The following is a 24828-nucleotide window of genomic DNA, read 5'->3' on the forward strand; positions in this document are numbered from 1 at the left end:
CTCCCCAAGAGGGCATTTGGCACATCTCCTATGAGCTACAATGGGAAGGAAAGGGTGCTATTGGCAGCTAGTGGGTGGAGGCACAAAGCATGGAGCAGCCCCCACAACAAAGAATTACCCCAAAACCTCAACAGTGTGGAGGTTGACAAGCTCTGAACCAGAGGAAGCTACTGCATTTGTGGCCTGAGGGATATTTTGGCTCACCGCCTTTTTTGAGCCTCCCACTGTCCCAAATATCAATTCTTAGGGATCATCGCACCCCACACAGAGGTCATTAGTACGCCTAGAATGGGAACCAGATAGAGACTGGCATTTTTCTTGTTCTTTTCATTTAAAACGACAAATCATCCTGTAGCTCATGGAATTGGTTCGCTCGGTTGTCCCTGGCATCCCTGGACTTTCCTGAAACCAACACACCTAAACCCTTGGAGTACCCCCTTCCTGGCCGGGTTTAGGTTACTTCCCACAGCAGCCCGTGTAGCTGTGTCCTCGTGGTGGGAAAAGCAAAGCGCTTGGGGAATGAGGCGTTTTCCTAACGTCATTTATTTAGTCTAGAGGAGAAATTCTGCTCTTTAAGAACAGGAAGGCTGCGGATTCCCAGAAGCTGGAAATCAAACCGGAGAATATTGGTCCACTGGGGGAGTTAATCAAGCTGCGTTTACTTATAAGGATAAGGCAGGGAGGAGGGTGGTGCAAAGCCCCCATTTGGCCGATTTCTACTGCTGGAGCCCCCTCGACCTTGGACCGGTCCCTCCTGAAGGAAGAACGGGCACCCGGTGGGAAGGGGACGTGGCCGGGCGGCGGGCAATTTCCCGCTGGGACCGTCCCGCACCGCAGGAAGGCTCCTTTCCCAACTCGAATTACTCCTAGGAACTGTCGGTCCAACAGGCTCAGAGGGGTCCTGCCGGCGGGAGCGGCCCCTTGCGCGGGAAGCAGCAGGAAGAGGCGGGATTCCTGCCTTTTGTTTCTCGGTCCTAAAGCCCAGAGCCCCGCGGCGCAGACGCCCCACCTCCCGCCCGACGCCCCCAGCGCTCCCTCCCGCGGGTCCAGGAACCGAGCGAGGGGGCGGAGCGGGTGGGCGGGGCCCTTGAGGCCACGCCCACCAGGGGGTGTTTTAAAGGTGCTGCACTCCCGAGGATCTTCTGCGCACTCCCTCCGACTGCGCTGCCTCAGCTCTGCACGCGCTCCAGCCTCCAACTCGAGTGAGTAGCGGCGGTGGGGGCGTCTCCGCTGACCTTGGGGGCGGGTGTTCGCACAGCCTCCCGGGGTCCTCAGGCCGCCGTGTGGGAACCCCCCATCTCCTGTGACATCCCTACCGCGGTCCCCATTTAGACCCCAGCCATCCACCTCACCCCTATTCCCCCATCCTCCCCACCCTCATACCTCTCCCCTCGCAGCCGCCCCGGCTCTGCCCTGGGATCCCGGGCCCGCAGGGCAGATAAATAACAGTGCATGACCTCCCTATCAGCGTGTCCCTGCGGGTTTTCTGGGAGAGGCGGGTTGGAGAGTTTCGCGTGATTGCATTCCGCCTTTTAGTAGCCCTGGGCCCCTCCTCCGCGGCCGGTTCCCCCTCCGCGGGTCTCCCCTGCCCGGAGTGTGGTGCGCGCTTCCCGGGGGCCGGTTCGGAGCCTGGGGGATGAGGCGAGGGCTTCCACAGCCCGCGCACCCGGAGTCCTTCCCTTGCTGCGGCTCAGACCTCCGGCATCCCATTGTTCGGTGGTCTCTGCCCACTAAGCACTGAACCTTAAACCGCAAAAGGCACAGCAGTGAAACGTCAATGGAAAACTCCCTGCTTTTTCCGGAACTTTCTACTATTCGGGTACAAATAGGAGAGTAAGAATGCTCAGTTGAGAGATTTCTGCAACAGGTCCTGAAAATCACACCCTGGGTTTCAAAGCTCCACGTAGGCAGCTCCGGGGAGAGGGGGGCCTCCTAAGTCCGGAGACACCCACCTCGACCCCCACCCAAGCTAAAGCTAGGACGTTTGTTGACGATGTTTGTTTAAATGGTTACTCCAAATGTTTGACCTGTTTTATTTGCAGTCGACAGACCGAGTTTATTTTCATTCTAGAAATGCTTTTTATTTGGGGTAACTTTTTATACTTGGACAGTAAGAATGATCGAGTTTTTAACTTCTAATCAACCTGTTTTAAAGCTCTATCTATATAAAGAACTCAAATAGGACAATCTCGAAATTGGCTATAATCTGCCTCAAATTTTTCAGGAAAGAGATGGGCAGTATTCTAAAAGGGTGGATGTCACAAAGTTTCAAAACTGCTTACCAAACTATAACCAATTTCAAGGCCTCCGTGGTCTCTCCCCACTTTCTTCTTGGTCATAGCTCCTTCCAGGTGATTTTAGCTGATGCTTCATCAGTTTTTCTCAAGGTTCTTCCTACTCTGGATTCTAGTTTCTTTTGCTCCTTCAAAGTGAAGTTAGGTAGAGACAGGGTCTGCGTCCCATGAGAACTTGAAACACACAGTGCTTACTTGGGTGCCTTAAACACCCTTTGCCCAGAGCCAACGTTGATTTATTGAACGAATGAAGGAATTAGTAAGTTACAATTGTGATGAACAAAGATTTAGCTGGACTCAAGCAGTCTATGCATTAGCAGATTTTATCTAAGGTTTCTGTTAAAAGTTTTCAATGGATTCCTCTAAATGTATTCAATGACTATTGGTTGTTACTGGTATCTGCTAAATATTGCGCTGAAAGCAGTACTCAGTGGAGCTGTTTCCTGATTAAATTGCCAAAACATAGCACAGGACTGAAGCCAGTTGGGCCCAAATTCATATCTGAGCTCCAGCACCCATTGGCTTGATGACCTTGGGCAAGCTGTTCTCTGACCTCAGTTACCTTATCTTGTAAAACAGGTATAACATCACATACCTTGCAGGGTTGTCTTAAGGCCTATACAAAGCCAGCCCAGCCTGGGGAGGTTTCCTGTAACTAGACCCTGTTCTACACGTTGTTGAGTCTGTGGGGAAAAGACTGTTAGTGAAGGCCTCTTCCAGGAGAGCTGACTCAGACATGAACACTAACCCTAGGCCTTGCCCAGAGGCCAGCTCTTTCGCCTCCCTTTGCAGACATGCACGGGTTTCCTCCCATCATTTCCTGGTCTGATAATTGCATGGCCTCCCTCCCTTGATTACCTTCATTACCAAGGACGGTGCTACCTGTTTCTTTATTTTGTTTTGTTTTATTAATCCTTACCCAAGGATATTTTTCCATTGATTTTTAAAGAGAGTGGAAAGAAAGAAAGGAGGTGAGAGAGAGACACATATCAATTATTTGCCTCCCAGACGTGCCGGACCGACCAGGGTCTGGGATTGAATCTACAAGCCAGGTACATGCCCTTGATCAGGAATCAAACCTGAGACCCTTCGGTGCACTGGCTGATGCTGTAACCCAGCTGTGGGCAAACTACGGCCCGCGGGCCGGATCCGGCCCATTCGGCTGTTCTATCCGGCCTGCAGAGCCGAAAGAGCAGAGGGTTCTCTTGCTCTCCCCTCTGCTCCTTTACTTTGAATTTATATTAGTTCACACAAACACTCCATCCATGCTTTTGTTCCAGCCCTCCGGTCCAGTTTAAGAACCCATTGTGGCCCTCGAGTCAAAAAGTTTGCCCACCCCTGCTCTAACCACTAAGCAGCACTGGCCAGAGCTACCTAACTGTTTCTGTGTCATGGACTTTTCTGGCAGCCTAGTGAAGCCTCTGGACTCCTTCTCAAAATGTGAAGTGCATAAAGTACATGGTACCAAGTTCACTGATCCCCAGAAGTTCAAGGACTCTGTGACCCCAGATTCATAACCCTAACTTAGGGAGTTTTTTCAAACTGGATTATGGAGGAGCTGCACACAAGTTCTGATTATTAAAAATGTTAAGTTTTAGTGAAAGTCATAGAGGAAGAACCAATAGAAGTATATTGTGAATCATTTGCAAAAGATATTAGATTCCTTGCTTTTTTGCTTACCCTTTCAAACCAACAGTACTACTAATTTTCCGTGACTCGTAAGAAGAGGACACATACCATGTAATACATTAGGGCCAGTTCACTATAGGCAAGAAGGTTTCTTGGCAGGTTCTCTCCCAGAAGAAAAGAGTGAGGAGAGAATTGAATCCTCATCCAGCAGGTAGTAGTACAGGAAATACCCAATTTAAAAAGAACCTATGCCAGAGCCATATAAGTCAGTACTATATTTGTGTGGCTAATAGTGGTTTAGTTTTAGAGAAACATCTATGAATTTATTTGAAGTTTGTTGGTATTTTTTTTTTCATTTGGTTCAATGTGATTTATTCTTTTTTTTTAATTTAATAAATTTTTATTGTTCAGATTATTACAATTGTTCCTCTTTTTCCCCCCATAGCTCCCCTCCACCCAGTTCCCACCCCACCCTCTGCCCTTACCTCCCCCACACTGTCCTCATCCATAGGTGTATGATTTTTGTCCAGTCTCTTCCTGCACCTCCCACACCCCGTTCCCCCTGAGAATTGTCAGTCCACTCCCTTTCTATGCCCCTGATTCTATTATATTCACCAGTTTATTCTGTTCATCAGATTTTTTATTCACTTGATTTTTAGATTCACTTGTTGATAGATATGTATTTGTTGTTCATAATTTTTATCTTTACCTTTTTCTTCTTCTTCCTCTTCTTAAAGAATACCTTTGAGCATTTCATATAATATGGTTTGGCAGGGATGAACTCCTTTAGCTTTTTCTTATCTGTGAAGCTCTTTATCTGCCCTTCAATTCTGAATGATAGCTTTGCTGGGTAGAGTAATCTTGGTTGTAGGTTCTTGCTATTCATTACTTTGAATATTTCTTGCCACTCCTGTCTGGCCTGCATAGTTTCTGTTGCGAAATCAGCTGACAATCGTATGGGTGCTCCCTTGTAGGTAACTAACTGTTTTTCTTTTGCTGCTTTTAATATTCTCTCTTTGTCTTTTGCCCTTGGCATTTTAATTATGATGTGTCTTGCTGTGGTCCTCTTTGGATTCCTTTTGTTTGGGGTTCTGTGCACTTCCTGGACTTGTAAGTCTATTTCTTTCACCAGGTGGGGAAAGTTTTCTGTCATTATTTCTTCAAATAGGTTTTCAGTATCTCGCTCTCTCTCTTCTTCTGGCACCCCCATAATTCTGATGTTGGTACGCTTGAAGTTGTCCCAGAGGCTCCTTACACTATCTTCACATTTTTGGATTCTTTTTTCTTTTTGCTTTTCCGGTGGAGTGCTTTTTGCTTCTTTGTATTTCAAATGTTTGACTTGATTCTTGCGGTCCTCTAGTCTGCTGTTAGGTCTCTGTATAATATTTTTTATTTCAGTCAGTGTATGTTTAATTTCTAGTTGGTCTTTTTTCATATCCTCAAGGGTCTCGCTAAATTTATTGGCCTTTTCTAGGAAATTCTTGAAAAACCTTATAACTGTGGTTTTGAACTCTATATCCAGTCGTTTGCTTTCCTCCATTTCTTTCATTTGTGATTTGTTTCTTTGTCTCCACATTTTCGCTGCTTCCCTGAGTTGGTAGAGTAGCTTTGTGTGGTAGGTGTCCTATAGGGCCCAGTGGGTCGGCCTCCCCAGTTACCTGAGGTGGACACTCTTGGTGCACCCCTTTGTGCACAGCCTTGTTGTAGTTAAGTCTTGATTGTTGTTGGTATCACTGGGAGGAATTGACCTCCAGGCCAATTGGCTGTGAGGATCAGCTGTGTCTACACTGGGAGAACTTCTGTGCTGGAGACACCCTTATGAGACAAGACTTGCAAAAGCCTCTGTGCTCAGCTTGGATGGGGCCGAGTCTCAGGGTGGAGCAGACAGTCTTGGCTTCCTATCAGCCCTGCCCTATGAGGCCTCTAGGTCTCAGTGTCCCTCGGTAATCGCTGCAAGCACCTCTGAGAGAAAGCTGCCCTTGAGTTTCGCCTGCTGCCAGACAGTCTAGTTTCTCCCAGAATGAGTCTGGGTTCCCAGAGTCTCGCCCGGAACTGGAGTTCAGCGCAGTCAGGAGCTTCCGTCTCCCTCCCGCTTGAGAAAGCCAGTCGTGCACTCAGCAGTCAGTCCTCTCTGCGCGCGCACCTCCGGACCTCTGCCTTTCGCAGCTCCCCTCAGTCTCAGTGTGCTTTTCTCTTTTCCTGACAGTCCAGATTCCCCCCGAATGAGTCTGGGTCCCCAGAGTCTCGCCCAGAACTGGAGTTCAGCTCAGTCGGGAGCTTCCGTCTACCTCCCGCTTGAGAAAGCCAGCCACGCACTCAGCCGCCAGTCCTCTCCGCATGCGCGTCTCCATACCTCAGTCTTTTGCAGCTCCTCTGAGTCTCCGTGTGCTTTTCTCTTTCCTTTTAGTTATAGAATTTCCACTCAGCCAGCTTTCCTGTGGTGCTGGATGATGTCCGTTTTGTCTTTTAGTTGTAGTTTTGAAATTGTTGTGCGAGGCAGCAGTTTAGGTGTTTACCTATGCTGCCATCTTGGTTTGAAGTTTGGTGGTATTAATTTTTAGGTTGAATTGGTCATTTTGTTTTGGTTTCATCATTATAAGCCACTTAATATCTATACCTCAGCTTTCCCACTTATAAAAAGGGGATAATGATAATGCCTACCTCAGTGTTATGGGAATTAAGTTACTATAAGTAAACTACTTAGCATAAGTAAAGCATATAGTAAGCTTTATATAAGTAAACTAGAGGCCTGGTGCACGAATTTGTGCACAGCTGGGGTCCCTTGGCGTGGCCTGCGGAGATCGGGCCCCAGCTTGCAGCCCCAACTCGTGCCCCCAGCCTTGCAGCCCCGCAGCCCCACCTGGACCCCACCTTGGCCTGGTGCCGCCCCCTCACCTGCTCCACCATCCCGTCTGCAGAGCGATCAATCTGGGCCGGGCCCCCCGCCTGACTCCCTCAGTGCCTGGGAGCTGGGCGGCAGCCCTGCCCACTGCCACCACCACTGGTTGCCATCTGCGGGACAATTGGCAGGGTGATCTGGCCCGTGATCGGGCCCCTGCTCGCACCTGCCCACCTGCTCCACCATCCCGCTGCGGTCCTGCTCTCGTCAGGACCTTCACTGCCGCCTGCTACCAGTGCTGCGTCGCCCATGCCCGCCATGTCCCGCGCCACCCCCTGGTGGTTACCGCACATCCTAGCAAGCAATCAAACCCCTGGTCTCCCGGTCGAATGACCACCCGAGGGGACAATTTGCATATTAGGCTTTTATTATATAGGATAATAATAAGTAAATAATAATATAGTATTTATTTTAACCTCTTATGTGCAGGCAGTATTCTAAGTACCTTACATGTATTGTTTAATCTCAGAACTGCCTTATGATATAAATAAGCATTATCTCCATTTTTGAAATGAGAAAACTAGCAGATCAAATGACCAACTTAACCTAAGATAACTTGGCAGATAAACAGTAGTCTTGACATATAAATCTTGGTCTGACTCCATCCTGTGTAAATCATTCAAACATTAATTTGTTTGAATAAATCAATATATTGTAGTTAGCATGCTTGTGAATTGCTATGGCAGATGTTGGAGGCCAGGGTGACGGAGTTTATAGCATAGTTGCATTCTAATTACAATATGTGATTTGGCAGGTAGTCAAAGGATTTTTCTGTCAAGGATTTTTCTGTACTTCAAGTTGAAGATGTAAATGGTAACAGCCTATAGAATCAGTAATTAATGGTGAGGAGGAAGACTGGGGGGAGAGGAAGGTCTTCATGTGTGCAAGTAATTTGGTACCACAGGGGTGATAATTCTCAGGTGATTTAATGATCTCAATCCTTAAAATCAGATTCGGGAGTTTTGGGGACAGCTTGAAGCCTGCAGTCAAACGAGTGGATTGAGTCTGGATTTGCTTCTTTGGGGCTCAGTGACCTCAGCAAGTCACAGAATGACTGAACTTTTTGTAGCCATATCTGGGCCCAGTAGTACTCCTTAAGGAAAAGAAAATCAACGTATATGGAGTACAGGCTCTTTGCCAGGCACTTTACCAACGTTATGAACTTCAGAATCTTCCTCATCATAGTTCCAGGAACCTACTTTCAGTGGATCCAGGAACTAAAACCGTTTTTGCCATCCCTGTATAAGCAGACCATGCAGGCTTCCCAGAGCCCTTTCTACACACCTCTGTGTCATTGGTTATGTTGTCTTGCTGTTATTTGTGTACATATTTGCCACCACAGTCACACTCCCTGAGAAACAGGCACACTTCCTAAAACCTTTATCCTCAACCCTAACCCAGGGCATGACTTATAAAAGATTGAATGAATACATTAATATGAGGGCTTCAAAAACAGTAAAGCATTGCACAGTGTTTATTAGCTGCCCCTACCCTACAATTACTTGAGATACAGAAATGAAGTCAGGAGTTAGCCAGATGAGGGAGGGAGGTAAGTCAGTTGCCCTGATGGAAGGGATTAGGGGTATAAGGAGGAATGGAGACATAAGATGGAAAGAGGAAGATGAGTATTGACAACAAAGATTGAAAATTGCTAAATATTGATGAAAAAGATTACCAATAATTGAGTGCCTACTCTAAGCGTTTTCTCAGCTCATTCTCTTAACAGCTCTATAAGAAAGGTACTATTATCCTCATTTTACATATGAGGGAAAAGAGACTGTGTTGACTCCCAAATCCATGCTCTTACTTCACCCTGAGGCTGAGATGACTCAAAGGCCAGCTTGAGGATTTGGCTTTGGTAGAAGGAGTCAAATGAAACATGGAGCCAATTGCTGAGGCTCAAGGAGTCTATCTTTGGTTCATGGTATCTACTTAGATAAGGGAAGTAGACTAGGCAGGTAATTTGGGGAGCAGAAGAAAGAGTTTTTAGAATGGACATTGAGTAAAGCTTCATGTCCAATTACTGACAGCTCTGAAACACCGGCCTTGTTAAAAATCACTGTAATTGGGGACAGTGCTATTAACTTACATATTCTTTAGCAAAGTTGACCCCTCTGGATGTGGCTCAGGATGAAATTGGTTTATAATAACTTCGCCCTTTTGGGAAATTGGGTTATAACCATGTTCTAGTGTAGCAACAAAGCTGCGCATATGGTGCTATAATGTGAAAGCTTCTGGAAGCATTTAGAATTTGTGTGTATTGATGGACTCACTCCAGACCTTTGGTATCAAAACAAAAATCCAAACCTTCGCTTTCAGAACAAATAACAAACTTCAGGTGGCGACATGTAGGCTTGAAATTCATGGATTCAAGTCATTCAGATTCTAAAATAGGACAGTAAATGCCACAGGTGGTATGAGGGAGTCATGTGCTCACTTTGTGTCTCTTGGTTATCAAGAGAGTGTTGTAATTTTACCACAAGGTGACTCAGAGTTAGACTATAGTAATTTTCTTCTGGAGGTAGGACTTTGTAATTTTGGGTGGTGTTTCAGACTGGGGAGAAGCAGCAAACAGAAATTGCAAATAGGTGTTCGGATGTAAACAAGCTTTTTAATCTAACACAGTGCATACATTCTAGTGCTGAAATACTTTCAGACATTGGAAACCAAAAACAAGGCTGAGAAACAGAATACGCCCGTTTGGCCTGCTTGTGCGAGATGTGTGTGAAGTGGGATTTTATTTCTCCTCTTACCATTCTGTAAATTAATACACAGAACTGGGAGGCATGCTGCCCAGATTGCTCAGTGCACATCCAGTTTGCAGTGATTAATGTCAGCTGTTGTGAAGTTGTACAGACAAATGCACGTGTGAAAAACGAAGCCTCGAGTGGTTTTTTTTTTTACATGTGTAGCAATGCCAAAGAGTGACAGAAATGGAAGATCATCACACTTCCCCTGCCAAATGCAGGAAATGTCCATAGGAGCACACCCTGAAAGTGTAAATTGGGGCTTCGTTTCTTACATGGTCACCATAAGTGAAACCATCGCTATACTTGCAATGCCTTTCATCGTCCCAGGAAAAGGTTTGTGAGTGACTCAATGCTATGTTTTTCTTTAACTTGTTTGTGGTGCTGAGCTTTGCTCTGTGTGCTGGTCCGTGGGTTCCCTACTGCAGTGCTGACCACAGGGTGGACAGGGTGAGACGCCCCCTCCAACATGCTCACAGTTACTGGATGTCTGCCAAGGCATTTGTTTACCATGTTTTGTCTTCAGTGACTGAGAGATAGAGAGCTACCTTTCCCTCTTTTACAGATAAAAAACACAACTATGTTATAGATAAGCCCAAGGTTGCACAACTGTTACAGTAATGAACTTAACCCAGGTCTGTCTAAACTAACTTCCCCTCCTCCCTCTTTCTTTCCCTTCCTTCCATGGTGAAAATTTCAGACATACAAAATAGAGAATATAAGGAATACCCAACTATCCACTATCTAGCTTAAAAAATAAAACAAATTCAGCTGAAGCTTTCTGAGAATGCTCTCTTTTAAAAAAAAAAAATATGTGTGTGTGTTTTTAATTGATTTTAGAGTCTGAGGAGGGGAGAAGGAGAGATAGAAACATTGATCAGATGCCTCCTGCACACCCCCTGCTGGGGAGTGAGCCTGCAACTTGGGCATGTGCTCTGACCAGGAATTTAACCGGCAATCTCTTTGTGTGTGGGATGATGCTCAACCAGCTGAGCCACAACAGCCAGGCCTGAGGATGCTCTTTCTAACATCATTTGCCAGGACCACAGAGGTTTATTCAGAAATATTTAGGAAAGCTTTTAAAAAGTTAATGACTTGAAATTTTTACTTAAATTCCAAAAATGTGACAAAGAGAAATAGGGCAGTACTACTTTTGTTTTGAGAAGGATAAGATCTGATTGGGAATCATACCAACAGGTTGAAAAAAGAAGGATTCTTTAAAACAATAGAAATGAAATATTTTTATACAAGAGGCCCAGTGCACAAAGTTCGTGCATGGGTGGGGGTGTCCCTAACCCCAGCCTGCACCATCTCCAATCTGGGACATCCCTCTCACAATCTAGGACCGCTGGCTTCTAACCGCCTGCCTGCCTGCCGGCCTGATCACCCCCTAACTGCTCCCCTGCTGCCCTGATCGCCCCCAACTGCCCTCCCCTGCTGACCTGATCACCCCCATCTGCTCTCCCCTGCACCAGCCTGATTGCCCCCGAACTGCTTGCTCCCCTGAGCTAGGCTGATCGCGCCCCTAACTGCTTGCTCCCCTGTCGGCCTGATCACCCCTAACCACCTCTGCCTCGGCCCCCACCACCATGGCTTTGTCCGGAAAGAAGTCGGATGTCCGGTCGACCTGGTCTAATTAGCATACTACCCTTTTATTAGTATAGATATGTCAAGTATGCTGGTAGGTGGGCTGGGGAATTACAGAGGTGCGGTCCCCACCCCCGAGGGGAAGAAATAACAGAGTAAGTTGAATATTGGAGAACTTTGATGGATATTTCCTGGAAAATGACACATACCCATTTGGCTGCTATGGATGTATAATAGAAGTAAGACTTGATTTGCAAGAAGTGAAACTCAGTAACCCTGAATTACATAAAGAAAGGGGAGATATTCTCCCAAGCTGCTCTTTAATAGAGAAAGAAAAAAAAAGTAATGAGTTAGGTTTTTAAAAATGCATTTTTAAACGTTATTCAGAAACAACTCAGGATAGTGTGAGTCTTGATAGAAATCTGGCTTTCTATTGGTGATTGCTCCAAAGAAGATGTGTGTGAATGTGGAAGATGGCAGGCTGATATTACTAGTAGACAGTGTCCTATATAATAAAAGCCTAATATGCTAAGTGTCCAATCATCCAGTCCTCCGTTCAACCAAATAAAGCATAATATGCTAATGATATGCTAAGGCCACTCAACCACTGGCTATGATGTGCACTGACCACCAGGGGGCAGACACTCCCAACATGTAGGTTAGCTTGCTGCTGGGGTCCTGCTGATCAGGACTGAGTGAGACGGGGCCAGACATGCCCTGGAGCCCTCCTGCAATCCCTTCCCGGCCCCGATCGTGCACCAGTGGGGTCCCTCGGCCTGGCCTGCACCCTCTCCCAATCCAGGACCCCTTGGGGGGTGTCAGAGAGCCGATTTTGGCCCGATCCTGCAGGCCAGGCCGAGGGACGAATTTGTGCACCGGGCCTCTAGTACTTTATAATATGATGAGAAATGCCTAGACAATAACAAATATTTTAAAAGCCAGCTGGGCTACTAATTCTTGGGACCCAATTTTAAGTAATTGTATGTCATTACCTATAAGCCTGGATTTGGCTTCTGGTTTCCTCAGGAACCCTGAAGGTACTTTCTACCAGATGTCTGTTGCATCCTTGAACATTCCAGAACACAGGTAACTTTGGAGCTGTGGGGCAAAGTCAACATCACGAATTGCACTCCAAACTCAAGCCAATGCCGGCTGCTGGAGCCAAGGCTGTGGGTCAGGTTGTACAGCCAGGCTCAGGTTTCATTGTGCATTTGAACAATGGAGCACCTGTCTCCAGAGAAGGGAAGGAGCAATTTATGCAACTACTAAGGGAAAGCTTGCAAATATGTTCTGTTGTTGCTAGATATTGAGCCTGCATGGTTACCTTCACAGTAGCCTGGTAACGCTGTGGACCCTTGGAATACTTTGTTCCTGCCTGAATAAGGGAATAGGCTTTTTGCAAGTTGAGACCAATAGTTTAGTGATAATTAGTCATATCAGTCTGGTCTGTGTGTGTGTGTGTGTGTGTGTGTGTGTGTGTGTGTGTGTGTGTGTTATTGTTGTTTGTTTCAAGGAACAGGAGCTCCATGTCCAAGTGACTTAGAAATTTATTGGCTCACATACAGAGTACAGGATAAAGCGAGGCATGGCTGAAGACTGTCTACATCTAGTCTCCCCATCTCTCTTTTCCTCTGATCTGGCTGCTTTTCTTACAGTGGCTAGATAGCCGCTAGAAACTCCACCCCTACATTCACACAGTTCTAAACCAGAGCTTAAATTTAACTTTCATTGAATTGGCTTGGGTCCTGTACCCATTTCTAAAACCATCACTATGGCGGGAGGGAGAATGCAGTGACCTGGCTGCCCTCATGACTGAGTCACCCAGCCCTGGAGTTAAGGGCAGAATCCACACTGTTTCCGCCAGTGCTTCTCAAACATCTGTGGCAAAGGGCCTCTTTTTGTTTTGTTTTAATTTCGAAGTACAGATTGATCCGAGGAGACTTACCAGGCAGGGGCTACGAAGACCAGTCCATTGAGAGGAGATTAGGACATGATGGCCCTCCATCAGAGCAGGATAGCCAAGGACTTAAACTTCCAGCTCTGCCACCACATCGGCCACCTTGCTCAGAGGTTATTCTGTGTCACTCAACAAACAGTTCATTTTGCTGGGAAGGGAACTCGGTAGCATGTTCTCTATGGACTAACCGCCCCATCCAAGAGGGAACATTAACTGTTGGCTGGATTAGAGGACTCTGGGATTAGGGAGCATAGAAACTTGCACTGTAGCCATCTGGAGGGGTATTTGTTGTGATTGAAGCAAGGCTCTGTGCGTGCAGTCGTGCTTGTCACAGACACACTATGTTACAATCTCACATAACTTTTTTTTTTTAATTGATTTTTTACAGAGAGGAAGGGAGAGGGAGAGAGAGTTAGAAACATCGATGAGAAACATTGATCAGCTGCCTCCTGCACACAACCAAGGTACATGCCCTTGACCTGAATCGAACCTGGGACCCTTGAGTCCGCAGGCCGACGCTCTATCCACTGAGCCAAACTGGTTAGGGCTCTCACATAACTTCAGCAGACAAATACAAAATGTGTTCTTGAGGACAACACAACACTTTCTTCTTGGAAAGTTCCTCCCTAGAAAGTGTCATAGCTTATGCATGTTACCTGTTAAGAATTTGGTGAGGTTACAGTGAATTAAACTTATAATAAAACACTCCACCCAAGTGCAAGTTCCTCATCTGTTTTCTAAACCGCTCATTATGACTGGGCGTGTGTGGGGTGGGGCCAGGGCTTGCACTCCTGTGCATTCCAGTGCCAGTTTGCTTTGTGCCCGGCCACCTGTGCTTCTATTGAATGCGGGTCCTGTATCCTGTAGGGAAAAAAACTTGCATGTGACAAGCCAGAGTTTTCTAATGAAAGACCTGTAATTTGGGAGAGGAGAGCAGGGGAGAGGGGAGGGGAGGGGAGGAAGTTACTTTGGAGGGCCTTTAAGGATGTGTTTAGAGCGGTGCATGAAGGAAGGAAATCTTCACATGCTCCTGGGTTTAAACAGCCCCCTAGTGAGCTTGGGTATGGGGACATTCTAATGCATCTTTATTCCTTCAGGATGCCCGTCTGGGGGTGTGGAAACAAGTGCGGGGCCTGCGGGAGGACTGTGTACCACGCGGAGGAGGTGCAGTGCGATGGGCGGAGCTTCCACCGCTGCTGCTTTCTGTGCAGTAAGTACCGCCCGTGCTCGACTGGGTCAGGTTTATGTGTAAGAAGCTTCGATTTACATGTTTAATGGACAAACTGTGGTTTTGTAAAACATTTTTGCCTGTCTGTTCTCCTAGACACTGTTAAGTGCTCAGCCCAGCAGCAAGAACGGCAGGTGACCCAAGACCTTGGCCTTCCTGAGTCCTCATGGCTCTGAGCCTCCCTCCGGCCTTGACTGTCTTCATTTGTCACAGCTGTCTCCCCTGCCCCATTCCCCGAGAGTTCAGGGTCGGTTAGTTGGGCACCTGACACAGTGCCTGGCGCAGGGCATGGGGCTCGGCTCCCGTGGCTGAGCTCCTGTGGCAGGCTCCCCATCCACCCCAGCCTTCTCTTCCTGGCTGAGCTTCTCTTTGAAACCAGCGAGCTTGTTTCTCACCACACTGTTGAAATTCCAATGTCTGGAACAAGCATGTCAAACTCAAAGGCTAACACAGGCCAAATAAACAAGGTTTAAGTTTCTGTGGGCCGCAAAAAAACCAAAGCTTCCATTTTCATAGAAATGTAGGTTTATTTCCATAGAGACATGCTGAATACAAAGGGCTGAAATAAATGAGTAATTGTTAACATGAAATATAGACCATTTTAATAAAAATTAATTTTTTTTCTTGAACATTAACTTACCAGCCACTGAATAACTGCACAAATTAATAAGCGTAACATAAATAAACCTATTTTTCTTGTTCTCCAAAAGCGAAATATTTCCTGTTGTGCACACCAAACAAGTCAGTCCAAGACTAATGACTGCAATCGGCTGCTAAAATATTTGCCGCTAGTATTAGTGGAGAGAAATGGTGCACCTGTGCATAAGGCGAGTAAGGGAAATGAATGCAACACGATTATAGTAATCAGTTGTTAGCGAACATTGTAGTTCGTTATTAATAATTATGTGGAACAGGATATTGTAAAAATTAAGTTATGAAATTTTATTAAAATGTTTCTTACATACCGTGATATTGGCTGGGCTGCAGAAACATTCGTTGTGGGCCGCGAGTTTGACAAGCTTGCTTTAGAAGCTCAAATTCTGTCTTCTCCAGTAGTGAATACTGTTATTTCTGGTCATTGATACCCTACAGTTGAGGGAAAGGAACTTGGGATATGGAAATACCACAGAGGCAGTTGGGAATATTGTTTAAGATGGGAAATGGTCAGTGTCTGACGTAGGCAGGAAATAAAACAACACCGGCCTATATGCTCAAAAGGGAGTAAATACCTGATAATGAGAGAAACAGAATGAGATAAGCTCCCTCTTCCAAGCACATTTCCTCCAAGTCTTCAGTTTTAAACAAGAGAGTAGTTGCATCAAAAGCTCTTCATTAGGAGGGAGGATCCAAGATGGCGGCATAGGTAAACACCTAAACTGCTGCCTCGCACAACAATTTCAAAACTACAACTAAAAGACAAAACGTCTATCACTCAGAACCACGGGAAAGCTGGCTGCGTGGAAGTTCTACAACTAGAAGGAAAGAGAAAAGAGCATTGAGACGTGCACAAGCGCTGAAAGCTGAGGTACGGAGGCGCACGATCCAGGCTAGCAGCAGGCGTTGCTTTTTTCAACCCGAAGGGAGACAAGCCCCCGATTACTCTGAAATCCAGTTTCTGGGGAGATATGGGGGACCCAAACTCCTACAGGGAGAAGCTGGACTGTCTGCCATCGGGTCGGAAAGTGAGGGAGGCTTGCTTGCAGAGCTGCGCGCAGGAATAATTGTTTCCTGTGCTGGGGCGCGGGACACGGGGACGCGGTCAGAGACGTAGAGCCAGCTAACTGGCAGCCATCGCTGTTCGCCACGCTCTAGCCTAGTGACACCCTGAGACCCTGCCCTGCACAACCTACAAACCCACCCAAGCTCCAAGCAGTGGCTTTAGCATATGAATGACCTGCCCTAGCGCAGCTTAATCTAGCAAACCTGCAGTCCGGGTCAGACAGCTCCAAAACCTCTAAACCCCAAGCAAAGAGGAGAAAACTGTAGTTCTCGCTGTAGCTCCTGCTGGGTGGCCTCAGACAGTAGCTGACCTGCACCCCATTGGAGATCCAGAAGCCAGTGTACCTAGTGGTCAGTGTGAGACACCAGATTGCAACTCCTCATATCCATAAGTGACACATTCAAGAGGCAGACTCAGTGAGCACCAAAGCCCCACAGAAACAAGTTCTGCACCATAAGCGTGTCTCCAGCACAGTAGTTCTTCCATTATAGACACAGCAGGTCCTCACAGCCAATTGGCCTGGAGGTCAATTCCTCCCAGTGTACCAACAGCAATCAAGGCTTAACTACACCAAGACTTTGCACTCAGCCCACAAAGGGGTGTACCAAGAGCGTCCACCTCAGGTGATTGGGGAGGCTGAGCTACTGGCCCCTATAGGTCACCTACCACAAAGCCATTCCATCAACACAGGGAAGCAGCCAAAATGCGGAGACAAAGAAACGTGTCACAAATGAAAGAAATGGAGGAAAGCAAACTACTGGATGACATAGAGTTCAGAACCACATTTATAAGGTTACTCAAGAATCTTCTAGAAATCTCTGAGGAACTTAGTGAGACCTTTAAGGATCTTAATGAGAATGCCAAAAAAAAAAAAATGGAAAAGGACCAGTCAGAAATTAAGCATACACTGTCTGAAATAAAGAATATACAGAAACTCAACTGTAGATAAACGTACCCCAAGAATCAAACCAAAGATCTGAAATATGAGGAAACAAAAAACACCCAACCAGAAAAACAAAAAGAAAAAAGAATCCAAAAATATGAAGATAGTGTAAGGAGCCTCTGGGACAACTTCAAGCGTACCAACATCCGAATTTTTGGGGTGCCAGAGGAAGAGAGAGAGCAAAATATTGAAAACCTATTAGAAGAAATAATGACAGAAAACTTTCCCTACCTGGTGAAAGAACTAGACTTACAAGTTCAGGAAGCACAGAGAACCCCATACAAAAGGAATCCAAAGAGGACCACACCAAGACACATCATAATTAAAATGCCAAGGGCAAAAGACAAAGAGAGAATCTTGAAAGCAGCGAGAGAAAAACAGTTAGTTACCTACAAGGGAGCACCCATACGACTGTCAGCTGATTTCTCAACAGAAACTATGCAGTCCAGAAGGGAGTGGCAAGAAATATTCAAAGTGATGAACAGCAAAAACCTACAACCAAGATTACTCTACCCAGCAAAGCTATCATTTAGAATTGAAGATCAGATAAAGAGCTTCACAGACAAGAAAAAGCTAAAGGAGTTCATCACCACCAAACCAGGATTACATGAAATGCTGAAGGGTGTTCTTTAAGAAGAGGAAGAAGAAGAAAAAGGTAAAGATAAAAATTATGAACAACGAAATGACATCAAATACATACCTACCAACAAGTGAATCTAAAAATCGAGTAAATAAAAAATCTGAAGAACAAAATGGACTGGGGGATATAATAGAATCAGGGACATAGAAAGGTAGTGGACTGACAATTCTCAGGGGGAAGGGGGTGTGAGGGGTGTGGGAAGAGATTGGACAAAAATCTTACACCTATGGATGAAGACAGTGGCGGGGGGTTAGGGCATGGGGTGGGGTGGGGAATCAAATGGAGGGGAGCTATGGGGGAAAAAAAGGAGGAACATCTGTAATAATCTGAACAATAAAGATTTATTTAAAAAAAAGAAAAAAAAAGCTCTTCATTAGTCATCTTCTTATGTAAATCTTTGTCTTCAATGAAGGATTTGTTATGTGGGGAACCCACCCTTATATGCAGTTATTTGCTGTATCTGTAGTACTTACTGTACAGTGACTATTACTGTCAGAAACTACAAATGTTAAAAATAAATTTGGTTACACTGAGAAATAATTTTCAGAGAAAACTTCTCAAGTTTTAGTTGTCCTTTTCCCTCTCGGCACCAGCATTCAAGGTGCCTGGGACTTTTTATAGTGTAACTGCTCTGTAGCGAACTAGACACGGACAACACAACACAGTTACAAAAATAAAAATACAACATAGGAAGGTTTGCTATGAACGCCTCCATGATAACTACCATTTCTCAGATTCGGTTTAACTATTACTTCTCTTACAGGTTACTTTTCCTTTTTTTTGAAGGAATCTATTTTTCAGCAGGTTTGTAGTCAAAAGAATATGTGAACACAGAGGAAATGCAAATACTTTAGTAATTGCTCTTAGTTTCATCTTGGTTGAGCCATGATGTTTACACCACAATAAAGTCGGTGTTTATGAAATGCCAGGTTTTTTACTGGTCATTTTTACTACTCCTTCCTAATATTTGCCTCTGCTCACGACAGCCTTTTAAGGAAATAGAGTAGTTAGAATGGGGGTGAGGACTGTGAGGAGAGGGGTTATGGAGTAAATTTTTCATATACTTACACTTGCTTTGGTTAAATAGATTGTTTTTGTGTTTTCTTTTTAATATGTTTTTATTTTTAGAGAGAGATGAAGGGAGAGGGAGAGAAACATCAATGTGAGAGCAATGTTGGATCGCCTGCCTAGTGCACGCCCCATACTGGGCATCAAGCCGAAACCAGGGCATGTGCCTTGACCAGGAATCGAACTGGCAACCTTTCAGTGCCCGGGGTGATGCCCAACCGAGCCACACTGGCCAGGGCACAGATGTTTTTCAAAACAGCTTTTATGTTAGTTTATATTTAATGTCCATTAAGGGTGTTTGTTCTTCAGCAGTATATGGTTTTAGGTTAATTGTCTCTTTAAACAAATGTGTGTCAGTACTTGAGTCTCCACAGCCAGGTTCCAGGGTAGGTGATGTCATTTTGTTCTTCCACAGAGACTTTGGTCTAAGACAATAGAAACTTCATAACTTTTCTCTATTCTCAGCCACCCAGCTAGTCCCCTGCCCTTCTCTCTTTCTTTCCTTCCTCTTTTCACTTCTCCCCTTCTTTCAAATAAGAGGGGAGTCCCTTTTTCTACTACACTAATGTTGGATTTCCAGCTGCCCGATGGTGCTACCAGTGTGCTCCCTCATAATTTCTACTTTTCTCAAGCTTAATTGAAGTTTTCGAAAGTGAAATGTGTCTGGATTAAACATGATGACATTTGGCAGTTTTGTGAAGTGGGATACTTAGAAATGTCTTGTGGTAAGAAATCCAGCAAGAAAGAATGTGTTCCCCTTTGAGGGGGAAGGGAAACAAATGCAGACTTCCACCCACTTGGAGATCTTCAGACAAACCTCCCACTGCCGGAGAAGCAGTGGCAAGATGGGAGCATGCTTTCTCTTTGAGACTAGTGATGAAAATTAGAATTCTAGATGGAAAACAGTTTAACCAAGACAAAGGCCAGCTCTCCCAGGAGCTGCTTCCGGGGAGGTGGTGCTACAGAGGCAACTGTCCCAAGACACTCAGCCACCCTTCTGTTGTCCGTTAGGTTGTGATTTTACATTTGGTATGAAGAGGCTAAAAAGATGGGAGTGCCGCAGGTTTGGGAGCAAAGTGTTAGTTTTGTTCCTTGGTTTTAATTACAGTATTCTCAAACTCCTCTCCCTGCTGCCAGAGGGCAGGTCATATTGAAAAGTTGGAGGCTTTAAAATTGGGATGCATTTCTGAAACAACTGTCATATCCATGGGGAAAGCAAACAGGCCTCAGATGTGGCTGACCTGGCCATTACCATTTGCAGACCATGTGTCTATACCACCGATGTTCTCAAGAGACAGGCATCTTTGGCACATTTTTAAATTCTAACTTTTCCCCCCTCAGTGGTTTGCAGGAAAAACTTAGATAGCACAACAGTGGCAATTCATGATGAAGAGATCTACTGCAAATCTTGCTACGGAAAGAAGTATGGGCCAAAAGGCTATGGGTATGGCCAGGGCGCTGGCACGCTCAACATGGACCGGGGCGAGAGGCTGGGCATCAAGCCAGAGAGGTGAGTTAGGACCATGTTCATTACCTTCAGAGATGAATTATAACAATTAATGTTGCTTGGCAAACAGGAACCTGGGAGTTTTCAGACTTTTATCTTAAAACTAGAGGCCTGGTGCACCAAATTTGTGTACTGGGGGAGGGGGTCCCTCAGCCCAGCCTTCCCCCTCTCACAGTCCGGGAGCCCTCAGGGGATGTCCTCCTGACAGCATAGGCCTGCTCCCCACGGAGAGCAGGCCTAAGCCGCAGTCTGGCCGCCCTATGCGGGTGGCAACTGGGCTGATCAGGGGAAGGCGCCACCCCCATTACCCCGCTGCTGCTGCCACTGCTGACCACCACAGCCACCAAGGTATTTTCTTTCTTTTTTTTTTTTTTTTTAAAATATATTTTATTGATTTTTCACAGAGAGGAAGGGAGAGGGATAGAGAGTTAGAAACATCGATGAGAGAGAGACATCGATCAGCTGCCTCCTGCACACCCCCCACTGGGGATGTGCCTGCAACCAAGGTACATGCCCTTGACCAGAATCGAACCCAGGACCCCTCAGTCCCCAGGCCAACGCTCTAGCCACTGAGCCAAACCGGTTAGGGCAGCCACCAAGGTATTTTCATCAACACGGACTCTAGTCCCTTCACCACGAAAAAATGACAACTTTCTTTAGGCATTTTCAAGATGTCTCTTTTATAGGATATGACATTTCTTTCTTTCTTTCTTTTTTTTTATCCTCACCTGAGGATATTTTTCCATTGATTTTTAGTGTGGAAGAGAGAGGGAAAGACAGAGAGAAACATCAATGTGAGAAGGACACTTCGATTGGTTGCCTCCTGCATGAGCCCTGACCTGGGCCCCGGCCAGGGAGGAGCCTCAAGGTACATGCTCTTGACCAGAATCGAACCCGGACCCTGCGGTCCGCAGGCCGAGGCTCTATCCACTGAGCCAAACCGAATAGGGCAGGATATGACATTTCTTAGCCCCTCCAGCAGCGGACCTTCATTTTTTCCTCCAGGAGTGAGGTGGAAAAACCTAGATCACCTTCTTGGATTCTTATTACCCAAGTTACCAAGAACCCTGTGAGTGGTGTACAGGGAGCTTAGCCAATGAGCGGTCAGAAAAGGTGTTTCCTCTGCAGCTCACGTACAGAGGCGGGACTGCTGGTGAGCTGGGAGCTGTTGGGGCTGGGGGCAGGATGCCCTGTGTGTTGTTCTCTCCGGCTCCAGGCCTGCGCCTGGCGCCTCCTCCTTACCCTACAAAGTTGTTAGCAGGTGGGAGATAATTTATATGACGTTCTTATTAACATAGTGATTGACAGATTTGGGAATTGACTTGTTAACTGCAAATGCTGGATATCTTCGTAAACAGCTTTTGAAGATCACTTTTAAAAGGAAGTATACACCGAGTGGCCAGATTATTATGATCTCTGAACGCATAATAATCTGGCCACTCAGTGTGTATCCTATATAATAAAAGGCTAATATGCAAATTGTCCTCTCGACCAGGAGTTTGACCAGCAGGCAGGCTGGCCAACCGCCCATGTCCCCTCCCCCTGGCCAGGCTGGCCAGACCCCACCCATGCACAAATTCATGCACCGGGCCTCTAATATATATATATATATATACACACACACACACACACACACACACACACACACACTGAGTGGCCAGATTATTATGTGTTCAGAGAGCATAATAATCTGGCCACTCAGTGTATATACAGTAGGTTATGGAAACAGTTTTTTAAATATGCCTACACTAGGGGCAGTTAGAGAAACCAAATTACTATTGGTTTATGAATTGTATTATGAATTGATATTTGTTACTTAGAATAAAATTTCCAGGGTCCACATCAAACATGATTCAAAAAAGTACCGAGTAAATTTTTCCAATAGGAAAAATTGATACTTATACCATTTGCTGAATGCTAACTATTGTTGTTATTATATATTATCTGCTCGACTAATTTTTAAGGTTCCAGAAAGGCCTTTAAATCTTCTCAAAGCCCAGATTGGTGTTCTGCATAGTAGGTGCACCTACGTATTGAATAGAAAAAAATTGGGAAGCAAGGAAACTATTGCTTATCCAGTGACCTATAACAGTGACAAAATTCCACTCAATCTAGAGAAAAATGAAAATAATGAAACAAAATCAAATAGTATAAGCAAATTTTCTAAAATATTTTCCCACAAAGAAAGTGATATGTTTACACTTTTGTCTGTGTAAGCTATATTTGGAAATTAATTTGTAAAGCATTGCTTAATTTTATTAATTATAGACTGCTTAAGTCAACTGACCTATATGCAAAAACTGCTTAAGTTAACATTGATTTTTTCCAACCTCATGTGAAGTAAAAAGCTAGATGTGACTCTAGTGGTACTAATATGACTCTGGGTTAAAAATATGTGTGATAATATGATTTTATAAAGCATAGCATAGTAGTTTAGTGGAGAGGCTAGCACTGGGGACTGAATGAAATTTGATATTAGGCTTAGAAAGACAGATATTTCAGTTTGGGTCTTTTTGTAACAATAATGAGCCCATAAATAGGTTAAAGTAATAACTACGGCTGCACCTGAGATTAATTTCTTCTTACCCCTTGGCTGGCCTGGGAAGGCCTCCAGCCATGAGGTGTAGCACCAAGTCCAGAGGTCCGTTGTGCCTGCCGTATGGATTTACAAGGGCCCTTTGGAAAATCTCAAATAACTTTTTTCCTCCTTTCCACAGTGTTCAACCTCATAGGCCAACAACAAACCCCAACACTTCGAAGTTTGCTCAGAAGTACGGAGGTGCTGAGAAGTGTTCCAGATGTGGGGATTCTGTGTATGCCGCTGAGAAGATCATTGGAGCAGGAAAGGTAAAGTGGTGCTTTGCATTAACGACAGCGAAGGACAGCTCTCCGCTTCTCCCCTTAACCCTCCACATCCCAGACAGGCACGCGTTTTGTAAGTAAATGCCGAGGATCAAAGTTTTTTTTAAATTGCATTTCTACCTGAATCGTTAATTTTTTGAAGTACCGCCATTATTTGACAAATCACGTCTATGTTTAAAGGAAACTTGTTTTCCTAGGGGGCACTCCTGAAGGTTATTAACAAACACGGCTAGGCTATTAACCAATCTGGCTCTGCAGGTTATTCAGTGTAGCGCAAGCATGTCCAACTCAAAGGCTAACACGGGCCAAATAAACGAGGCTTGTGGCCTGCGGGCCGAGAGTTTGACATGCTTGGTGTAGTGGGGAAAAAGCAGTGAACCAGAGTCAGCACACCTGATGCCATTCTGGTGTGTGGATTTAGGGAAGTGACTTCACCTCTTTGAGCTGCAGGGTTTGTCAACCATAAAGGAGGCCGTTTAAAGGTGCGCACCAGCCTTGTGACAAGGTCTCAGACCGCTCTCAGGGAAGTGGCCCTTCCATGGGTAGCTTCCAGTCCATGTCTTGTGTGAGTGAAGTTTGAACTAAGCCCTTTTGTAGGTGACCGAGAATGCAAATGCTGGGGTGGTCCAGTCCCCTCCGTGGTTGGGTTGAACCAGCGGTCAGGAGCTCTCTCTGGGATGATCTTCCCGAGTGTCTGAATTTGTACTGCAGGAACCAGCCTCTCAGACTTGCTCATTGGTCTCTTTCAGCCCTGGCACAAAAACTGCTTCCGCTGTGCCAAGTGTGGAAAGAGTCTTGAATCAACAACTCTGACTGAGAAGGAAGGTGAAATCTATTGTAAAGGTAAAATTAATTTCAGGTATTGTTTATCCGTATGAATATCCTGCACTGGCTATTTGTTAATGAAATGTCAGCATTAAAAACACACACAAAAGAACAGTACTCTGAAAATGGGGGGAAGCAGGCTAGTGTCACTGGCTGTTTGAAAATAAAAGATGTAGGGATACTTCCAGATGACAGAAACCCACAGAACAATTTTAGATTGATACAGTCAAGTTCTTGATCACTTCAAACTCCCCTACCAATAAAAACAACTCCACAACTAAGTCTTCTTTCATCTTTTTGTTTTAAGCAAAGTTTATGAATATATGCTTTATGTCTATAGGTGAGTATATAAGGTAATAGACAAATATATAACTTAGCTGGCCTGATTTTCATGCTCGTAACTCAGTGAGCTGAACACTATGGAACCAGAATGCTCGGACTTGGCCTTTACAATTAGTTACTACATCTTAAATAAGTTGAACTTTTTGGCATAGTCAGCAGTTTTTTAACTTCCGATGGTCTGTTCATGGGTCTTAAGCAATGCTAGCAAGGCTTAGTGAACTTGCAGTAACTCTCCCTTTCCTTTTTTGTAGGATGCTATGCAAAGAACTTTGGGCCCAAAGGATTTGGCTATGGCCAAGGAGCAGGAGCCCTTGTTCATTCTCAGTAAAGGTGTAAACCCAGAACCGAGATCACACACTGAGAATCTCCATAATCTAGGCACAGAAAATCTAACACTAAACTACTGTGAAATTCTACCAGCACTTATGTACTGTATATTGCCCTGTACTTGGATAGGCTGGCCGACTAGTAGGAAGAGAGCACTGTATCCTTTTGCTTTATTCATCAGCATTTTCAAGAACCATTTCTTTTACACTTTAAATAAAACTTCAGCTGGATTTGGGTGTTGTCTTTCAATTAC

General features: G+C 45.2%; 1 protein-coding gene across 1 annotated transcript; it reads left to right on the forward strand.

Annotated features, from left to right (window-relative positions):
* The first annotated feature begins 1088 nt into the window (after positions 1-1088).
* Positions 1089-24804, forward strand: CSRP2 (cysteine and glycine rich protein 2). Its single transcript, XM_080660363.1, has 6 exons — positions 1089-1202; positions 14211-14323; positions 20054-20222; positions 22937-23066; positions 23831-23924; positions 24500-24804. The coding sequence occupies exons 2-6, from the start codon at positions 14212-14214 to the stop codon at positions 24574-24576; spliced, it is 582 nt and encodes a 193-aa protein (XP_080516489.1). The 5' UTR covers positions 1089-1202; position 14211; the 3' UTR covers positions 24577-24804.
* The last annotated feature ends 24 nt before the right edge of the window (positions 24805-24828 follow it).

This window comes from Plecotus auritus (genome assembly GCF_963455305.1).
Source record: "Plecotus auritus genome assembly, chromosome: 3".
Classification (NCBI taxonomy): domain Eukaryota; kingdom Metazoa; phylum Chordata; class Mammalia; order Chiroptera; family Vespertilionidae; genus Plecotus; species Plecotus auritus.

Coding starts and splice junctions, on each gene's coding strand:
- CSRP2 (XM_080660363.1), top strand. CDS start 14,212: ATGCCCGTCTGGGGGTGTGGAAACAAGTGCGGGGCCTGCGGGAGGACT. Junction 23,067..23,830: donor AGATCATTGGAGCAGGAAAG/GTAAAGTGGTGC, acceptor GGTCTCTTTCAG/CCCTGGCACAAAAACTGCTT. Junction 23,925..24,499: donor AGGTGAAATCTATTGTAAAG/GTAAAATTAATT, acceptor CCTTTTTTGTAG/GATGCTATGCAAAGAACTTT.